A 9699-nucleotide genomic window follows, 5' to 3' on the forward strand; every position below is an offset into this window, starting at 1 on the left:
CTATCTGTGTGGAGTTTGCACATTCTCCCTATGCCTATATGAGTTCCTCTCTCAGTCCAAAGATGTGTAGGTTAGGTGGATTGACTGTGCTAAATTGCTCGGAGTGTCCAGGGATGTTTAGTCTTAGGTGGGTTAGCCGTGGAAAATGCAGAGATAGGATAGGCGACTGGGTCTGGGTCTGGGTGGGATGCCGTTCAGGTCAGTGCTTTGGTCTCAACTGGAATATTGTGTCGAAATCTAGACATTGCACTTTAGGAAAGAAGAGAGTGGGTGTGAAAATACTTACACAAGCTCCAGAGAAGAGAGACTTGAGCCATGAGGATAGATTGGAGAAGCTAGGCTGGTTCTCCTTAGGAAAGAGAAGACTGTGGGTGAGGGCATGTTCAAAACCATTAGGATCATTGATAACCATTGTTTTAGAATATCTGTACCACTAGAAAAAAGAATTGTGTGTCATCTTTGTTATCCGTTTATAACAATATCCAAAATTCAGAAAATACATTTATGTATTTGGGACTGAGGTGGTTTTTTTGGAGGGGGGTGCGAGATATTGGAAATTAACTTGGCTAATGGTTTTGCTGTAAAGGTCAAATAGATGACACAGATGTACCAAAGAATCAAAGGAGACACGAGAAAACATCTTTTATGCCGTGTCTGAGAAGGTGGTACAGACAGGAATATAGGAAAAGGAGTAGGCCGTTCAGCCCATCAAGCCCACCCTGTTATTCAATATGATCATGGATGATTGAACACGTTGAGTCTCCCCATTCCATAACCCTGTATGTCATTGGTAATCAGAAATCTATCATTCATTACATTAAACATAGTCAAGGACTGAACTTTCGCAGCCCTCTGTGGTAGAACAACACAGACCTATCTCAGACTTAAATGACGTTCCCCTTTTTTTAAACTGTGCCCTCTGATTCTTGACTCTCCAATCAGGGGAACATCTTATCTGCATCTACCCTGTCAATGGTTTGAACTAAGTTTCAATGAGATCATTTTCTAGTTTTCAACACTTTAGAAACACAGACTCAGTTTATCCAATCTCTCTGCACAGGACACTCCTGCCATCTCAGGAGAGAGTCTGGTGAGCATTTGTTGCACTCCCTGTTTGGTGATAATACCCTTTCTGAGATAAGGAGAGCAAAATGGCACAGTTTTACAGGGGCAGTCTAACCAAGCTTCTACACAAATAAAGCCAACAGAACACTATTCCGGGGCTCAAATCCTCCTGTAATAAAGGTTAACATTCCATGAACCTTTGTAACAGCCTGCTGCACCAGCATTGACTCATTGACAAAGGCACCCAGGTGTCAGTTCTCTTCATCGCTTTCCACCCTCTCACCATTCAGGAAATAATCTACACATTTCTCCAGCCGAAAGAGTGTAATCACACACATTTCCATTTTATATTCTGTCTGCCATGTTCTTGCCCAGTCAATTGGTGGCATTTGATTAATGGCTCTGGCAGGCCCAATGGACAGTAATGTTTTATGATTTTATGCAAAGGGTATTGCAACTATGACTTAGTGGTATTATCACTGGGCCGTTAGCTCCGTGACCTGGATAATGGTCTGGGGACCCAGGTTCGAATCCTGCCACAGCAGCGTCTGAATTCGATTTTTAAAAAATAAAACAAATTTGGAATTAAGAGTCTAATGATGACCGTGAATCCAATATCGATTGTCATGAAAATCCCACCTGGTTCACTAATGTCCTTTAGGGAAGGAAACTGCCATCCTTACCTGGTCTGGCCTACAGGTGACTCCAGCTCCACAGCAATATGGTTGACTCTTAATTGCCCTCTGGGCAATTAGGGATGGCAATGAATTCTGCCTGGTCAGCGACGCCCTCATCCTGTGAATGAATAAAGAGACAAAGATATTGGACTGAAGCGTGTTCTTTTAACTAAAAATATTCTGTTGAACAGGGATTCATTATTGAGCGTGCAGGGAGAAAGGTTCTGTTGTGGAAAGGGTACTGCTTCATGGCATTTTGGATACTACTACTGATCATTACACTCTCTCTGAAGGTAAGAACTGGGCATTCCAGCTGTTATCTCTGTAAATAAGAGCGGCCACAAGTTAAAATTCACTAAATCACTGACTAGAGTGCAGTGAGGATATTATGTTTGGTTCTGGGCAATAATTACTCTTCAGAAAGGCCCTGGACAGTGCGTACAGAAGATTTATTAGAATGATTCCAAAGATGAGGACTGTGCATTATCTGTTGAGACTAGAAAAACTGAGATTATTTTCATTAGAACAGAAAATTGAGGGGAAATTTTAAAAAGCTGTTGAAGATTATGTGGAGATTTTGATAGAATAGAAAGGGAGAGATTATTTCCACTTGTTGGGGTGTCAGCAATGAAAGGGTAACATTTAAATTATTAACATAAAGTGGGTGAAGTTTCGGAAAAGTAATTTTACTGATGTAGTAGGTATATTCTGGAATACTTCATCTGGAATGGTGCAAGAAACAGCTTCAATAACAACTTTTAAAATGGAGGAGAAAAGGAGGAGGAGAGGGGACCTAATTGAGGTATACAAGATAATGAGAGGCATAGATAGAGTTGATAGCCAGAGACTATTTCCCAGGGCAGAAATGGCTAGCATGAGGGGTCATAGTTTTAAGCTGGTTGGAGGAAAGTATAGAGGGGATGTCAGAGGCGGGTTCTTTACACAGAGTGTTGTGAGAGCATGGAATGCGTTGCCAGCAGCAGTTGTGGAAGCAAGGTCATTGGGGTCATTTAAGAGACTGCTGGACATGCATATGGTCACAGAAATTTGAGGGTGCATACATGAGGATCAATGGTCGGCACAACATCGTGGGCTGAAGGGCCTGTTCTGTGCTGTACTGTTCTATGTTCTATGTTCTATGTATACTTTTATGGAAAAAGCTTTTTCTCGTTGCACATTTTGCAAATCCCTTTGTATTAACGCCCCCAATTCTCAATCCTTTCATAAGTTTCTCAGTAATCCTGGGACAAAATTCTCAGTAATTTCTCACTGTCTACTTTGTCCAGCCATTTCATGATTTTGAAAATGTCTATTGAATCTCCTGTTGGTTTTCCTCTTTTCAAGAAAGATAGTTCCATCTTCTCCAATCTATTTTCACAACTGAAGTGTTTAATTCCTGGAACCATTCTCATTAAACATCTTCAGCACTCTCTCCAATGCATTCACATCCAAATTGTAGGATGGTGGCTGGGAGTGTGTATAGTACTGTCTAACTAGTGTCTAATATACTGTCCAACATCCTCATCTCCTGCCCCCTGATTCTAGACTCTCCTGCCTTCCATAAGGACTCAATCCCATTCTCTCAGTTTCTCCATCTCCATTGCATCTGTTCCAATGATGACATCTTCTGCAGGGACGGAGGCCTCAGAAATGTCCACTTTTTTCCTCAACTGAGGATGCCCCACCACTGTGGTCGATAGGGCATTTAAGTGTCCAGCTCACTTCCTGCATTACTGCCCTCACCCCTTCTCTTCCCTCCCAAAACACCAATGGATTTCCTTTTGTCTTCACTTACCACATCAAACAGATCATAAGCGCCATTTCCACCATCTCCAGCAGGACGCCACTGACAGACACATGTTCACCTCATCCCTCACTTTGTCAGCCTTCCACAGGGACTGTCCCTCCAGGACACCCTGGCCCACTCCTTATAGAAATCCAAGTACATATATCAACAGCATTGCCCTCACCTACATCTGGCTCCTCTTCAAAACCTTCAGCAAGTTAGACATAATGCTCCCTTAACAGATCCATTTTTCTAATTAACCCATATGACTATTAACCTTATCCTGAATAATTCTTTCTAGAAGTTTCCCCACCACCAAGTTACCTGGCTCAGGTTAAGATTGTCTTTGCAGGGGTGAAAATCATTTTTTTTTACAATGAATGTTCTTGGGATTTTCATGAGAGTTACTTTTTATTTTCTGGTGGGCTTTTGTTTCAGTTTTTTGAGACTTTTTAAAAAAACTCCTTGTAATAACTCAGGAAGCCTGATTGGAAAGGAGCATCATTTATTGTTGAACACCGAAATGGAGCCCCTCCTCATGACATATGTAGATTAGTCCCAGCCCAGGACACACCCATCCCTGGGCCTGCTTTATTTTTTGCTGCTTTTCTTTCTTTTTTAAATTCTTTTATCCAGAAGTGCTCTTACCTTACACACAATCGAATGGCTTTCCCACTAGCACAGGGCTGTGATTTCTTCTTGTTTGAAACTATTAATTGCCACCAATAAATCACCTATGTTAACAATTAGGAATTTACATGCTAAGCCCATTATGGACATTATGGGATGATGACGTGAGGGGGGGACAGGGATTAAATCAAAATGGAATTACAAGGGGACCGGGTTTGCCTTTTTTTCTTATTTGATTTATTTTTCTACTCGACCTGTTCAGAGATATTATCAGACATCTCTGGAGCAGGTGGGACTTGAACCCAGGCCTCCAGGGGCAAGGATAAGGGTCAGGTGATGAGTTCTAGCTGGGTAGGCCTTTGCCTGTTACCAAGGGAACTCATACTCAATGAGCTACAAAGGGAGATTAATTAGTAATTACCATGGGCCTTTGTAGGGGTTATCACACTGTTATTAACTCATTTCTTCAGAAATGCAGCCATGAGGTAAAAATATCTTTAACGTTTGTGTAATATTTGGACTCACGCAGAAATAGAATTAGATGAATTCATCACTATCCGTAATAATGATCAATGTTCCATGAAACCTAAAACCACAGCACACTGCAAACAGTTACATCCTTTGATACCACAGTATTTAAATTGACAGAAGGCTATAAGATTAATCACGCCAAGTAACTGACATTTCTATGCAGATCACCATAAACACACCTTTCACAGGCTGATGAGGTCACAGCTAATGTGTTTCTATCACGTATAATTAAAGCTGAAAGATTTTAACCATGTAATCACAATCCTATTTCCTACATCTTAAATTTCAACCGTAACTTTAATTGTAAAAAATGGCCACACTTTATTATAAAGACACCTACTATATTTTTCCCACTTGGGCACCCTTTTACATCTACAACCTGAAGCTACAGATTCCAAAATCATTTGCAAGGAATTCACTGCCTCAGGAATTTCCCTTGTTGTCTGTGTATTCCTCTGTCGTCAGGTTTAAAACTGTTGTGTCTCCTTTGTTGCTTTCCTCCCTGTGCCTCACAGCCTCCCTGTGCTTCTGCTGTAGCCTCCAATCTCCCCCTTGCTTTTTCCCCTTTCTTCCTACCCACCCTCATTCTCTCCCTCCACCCCCACCCCAAGCCTCTTTCCCATCCCCACCCTCCTTGGTGGGGTCTCCTTCACACCGCCAACACCTCCACTTCTTCCATCCTTCTATCCCTCCAGCGCCCTCCTTCATACCACCACACTAACCTTAGAGCTTCCTTTACCCTATACTTTCCTTGGGTCCTCCTTGAGTGCACCCTGGCTCAGGCAAAAGCCTCCCCGGTCACTTAGAGAGGTAATTCCTCATGTGACGGGGACACTTGTCCATTTTAACCATGTTTGTGGTTGGAGCGAGCCATTAGCAATTGACTGACAATATACAATGTTGGTGTCTCTGTGCCATTCCCCTCCAGGAAAGATTCTCCTGGATTCCATATTGTAGCCTCGTCTTCATCTTCGCTTACATCCTGACTTTCGGAATGGGTCCAGGTAGGTGCAAGCTTCATCATATGGTTTTAAACTGTTACCCGTAGGCAGTAACTATCCTATGTCTCTTCGAGACATAAAGAACTGAGATCTCAGAGATGTTTGTTCTTGCCCTTTCACTGATTTTGAGGACTGGAAGGTATATTTCATCCATGATACTGCAGCAGCATTTTATTTGAGATCGGTTCTGAGGAAGGGCCATAGCTTTCTTTCTACACAAATGCAGCCAGACTTGCTGAGTTTCTTCAGCAGTTTCAGTTTTTGTGTCTGAAATGATTGATTTCACACTTTTGTATCTGGGATGATTGTTACAGTCATACAGCATGGAAACAGACCCTTTGGCCCAACTTGTCATGCCAACCAAGTGTCCCAAACTAAACTAGTTCTACCTGCCTGCATGTGGCCCATATCCCTCCAAACACTTTCTATTCACATACCTGTCTAAATGTCTTTTAAACATTGTAACTGTACCTGCGCCTGCCACATCCTCTGGCAGTTCATTCCATATACAAACCACCCTCTGTATGAAAAAGTTGCCCCCTATTAGGTCCCTTCTAAATCTTTCTCCTCTCACCTTAAAAATATGCCCCCTAGTTCTGAATTCACCCACCCCAGGGAAAAAGACTTTGGCTATTCACCTTATCTATGCCCCTCATGTTTCTATAAACCTCCGTAAGGTCACCCCTCAACCTTCTAATGCGCCACTGGAAGAAGTATCTTTATAACTCAAACCCTCCAGTCCCGGCAACATCTTGCATTTTACATTACTGTACCTGGGATAACTGGTTTTATAATATTGTTCCATGAGATTATTGAATCTTTTAACTGTGGCAGAGAGCACAGCACAATTGTCATTTTTAAAATTCATTCTTGGGGTACGAACATGGCAGGCAAAGCCAGCGTTCATTTTTCTTCCCTAACTGGCCTTGAGTGGGCCAATGGCAAGCCGCCCTCATGCATGCTGGTCCTTACAGAGTAGTTGTGTTCTGGGGGGACACTAAAGTGACGGGAAATGCTGATGCCGCCATCTAGTGGCACCTTTATTCTTCCTTTATTCATTCATGGGATGAGGACAACATTGGCCAGGCAGGATTTATTGCCCTTCAAGCAGTTAAGAATCAACCATATTGGAGCCACATGTAGGCCAGACCAGGTAAGGATGGCAGTTTCCTTCCCTCTTAGGCATGAGTGAACCAGATGGGTTTCTCCCCCCGACAATCAACAATGGATTTATGGTCATCATTAGAGTCTTAATTCCAGATATTTTCTGAATCGAGGTTCCACCCTCCCTCTCGAACCCAGGTCCCCAGAACATTATCTGGGTCTCTGGATTAGCAGTCCAGCCATAATGCCACTAGGCCATCACCTCCCCTTACTTACTCAGTAACAAGCTGCTTGCAGATACTCAGTTGGCTTTCCACCAGGACTACATGAGTTTCAGACATGACTACACCCTTGATCCAAACATGTTGAATTCCAGAGATGAGGATGGAATCAGTACTATTGGCGCGAGGACAGCATGCTTCAGCAGAATTCAAGTCAATTGGAATCAGGGGAAACATTTCCACTGGTTGGAGGTCACACATAGTACGAAGGAGATGGTTTTGGGTTGTTGGAAACCAATTGCTTTACTTTCAAGACTTTCTCAGGGTAGTGTCCTAGGTCCAACCACCTTTACAAAAACTGAAAGAACTGAGGATGCTGTAAATCAGGAACAAAAACAGAAATTGCTGGAAAAGCTCAGCAGGTCTGACAGTATCTGTGAAGAGAAATTGAGACAGCAGGGACATGAATTCATTCACTACTCCCTCTTCTATGAACCCACTTGCTGCAAAACCTCTGATAAATGACCAAGTATTTTCTTTTATCCACAACTGGTCATGAAGCAATTCAGTTTGACTTCAATCACAAGCATTGTGTGGTGTATTTCCAAAGATTATAATTATATATCTATACATAGCTGACATTTTTTTTCAATTTGGGTTAAATGTCCTAAGCATTTTGATCCATTATATTCTCTGGGGTGCTGACTGTGATACGAGATGAGGAATCCAGAAAACTGGACTAACGCTCCAGATTTGTGAGTTCAAATCCCACTCCAGCAGCTGGGACATTTAATTACAATGATTTAATAAGACTGATATAAATTTCGAGTATAATTCCTGGTGACTGTGAGACCTTCAGATACTTGAAAAAGCCCATGTGTTAGGACATCTGCATCCTTTCTCAGATAACATGGTGTGAAGCTGGATGAACACAGCGATAGGGTGAGGGTTAGGGTTAACTGTCCTCTGAAGTGGTCTGGCAGATGACTGAGTTGCATCTGACTAAAAGCTGACCTCGCTGGTCACACTAATATCTAATGAATCTGTTAAGATTAAATAGTATGACAGAAGTCATCAGCAAGAGGTGGCCACACTAAAGATGCTGTGTTGCTATTCAGATAGAGATCTGGCACCTATGATGAAACTTTATAATTTGGTGCAACCACTTCTCAATTATTACAAATCTGAAGATAAATTGTTACACTTAGAGTAACTATAAAATGTCTAGAGTCATTGCTGCTGCTCTCATATCTGTTCACTGTTTGATAAAGTCTGTTTGGCTGTACTGTGTGAATTCGTGTCACAGAGTCGTACAGTACAGGAGCAGACCCTTTGGTCCAACCAGTCCATGCCAAACATCATCGTAAACTAAACTAGTCTCACCTACCTGCTCTTGGCCCACATCCCTCCAAACTTTTCTCCTTCAAGTACTTATCCCAATGTCTTTTAAACATTGTAACTGTGCCCACATCCACCACTTCCTCTGGAAGTTCATTCCACACACAAACTACCCTCTGTGTAAAAGAGTCGCTCCTGTTGTCTTTTTTAAATCTCCCCCCCTCACCTTTAAAATGTATCCCTTAATTTTGAAATCCCCATCCTAGGGAAAAAGCAACTACCTTTAGCCCTATCCATATCTCTTGTTATTTCATAAACTTTTATAAAGTCACCTCTCAACCTCATACACTCCAGTGAAAAAAGTTCCAGCTTACCCAGCCTTTCTTTATAACTGAGGCCTTCCCAACCCGGCAACATCCCGGTAAATCTCTTCAGAGCCCTCTCCAGTTTAGTAAAAGCCTTCCTATAACTGGGCGACCACAACTGGACACAGTATTCCAGAAGAGGCCTCACCAACGTCCTGTACATTTATGTGATGGGCAGAACAGCCACCTCTTCAGATGCCCCTGAAGCCTAGAGCTTCAAAAATGGCACCTGCTGAAAATCTGAACTGAAAATAAATTACACTGGAAAACATTTAGGCTGTTCGGCAGCCTCTGTGGAGATATTTGACGCTTCAAGTTGGTGACTTTAGATCTCTGAAGAAAGTAGTACAGTATATAACATTGCAAACTTTTTTCTGTGTTTGGTATGTGAATGCGTGCGCAATGAGATGGCTAATGATCATTTGATTTTAACCCAGGTAGTGTCAGTGGAGTCTTACCATTGGAATTATTCACTCAACCCAACCGATGCATCGCATTAGTGGCTGCGAACTCACTGCAGTGGCTATCCCTCTTTGCTCTGGGACTGGTTTTCCCTTTCATTATTGTAAGTCAAATTTGCATCATATAGACTAACCATGTAATCATCTGGGAAGGTGTGGCACTGACTGTGGGAAACCTCAGGCCCGAGCGTTCCCATTATTTGGGATGTTAACAAATAGGCTGCACAGAAGCAGCACTCACCAGTGAGGGTGCAAGAGGAGTCCTGGTCTGACCTGCTAGAGGGAGCAGAAACCTCAGTCATTTACAGAGCATAGAGCAAGTACCGTCAGAGGATCATTCCTAGGTCGTAAAAACGAGGTTTCCTGAAATGGGCTCGAGGAGAATCTACTGCTTCATGATCTGAAGCAATTGCCAGCCCCAGGGAGCTTGGCACCAGTATTTGAGCTAGGTTATGGTGGTTGAAGACCCCTCAGCAGTTGGAAGAGTGTTGGGAATGCAGGTAGGACTGAGTTGGGCCTG

General features: G+C 42.6%; 1 protein-coding gene across 3 annotated transcripts in view; it reads left to right on the forward strand.

The window, feature by feature from the left end:
- Positions 1-9699, forward strand: part of LOC125464316 (solute carrier family 2, facilitated glucose transporter member 11-like) — a 67075-nt gene that overhangs the window by 46587 nt on the left and 10789 nt on the right. For all 3 annotated transcript variants that reach the window (XM_059655117.1, XM_059655119.1, XM_059655118.1), the window contains 3 exons: positions 1934-2035; positions 5618-5693; positions 9156-9283. In XM_059655117.1, the coding sequence (XP_059511100.1) occupies positions 1934-2035; positions 5618-5693; positions 9156-9283 (306 nt within the window). The remainder of the gene's footprint in view (positions 1-1933; positions 2036-5617; positions 5694-9155; positions 9284-9699) is intronic.

This window comes from Stegostoma tigrinum, chromosome 26 (genome assembly GCF_030684315.1).
Source record: "Stegostoma tigrinum isolate sSteTig4 chromosome 26, sSteTig4.hap1, whole genome shotgun sequence".
Taxonomy (NCBI): Eukaryota; Metazoa; Chordata; class Chondrichthyes; order Orectolobiformes; family Stegostomatidae; genus Stegostoma; species Stegostoma tigrinum.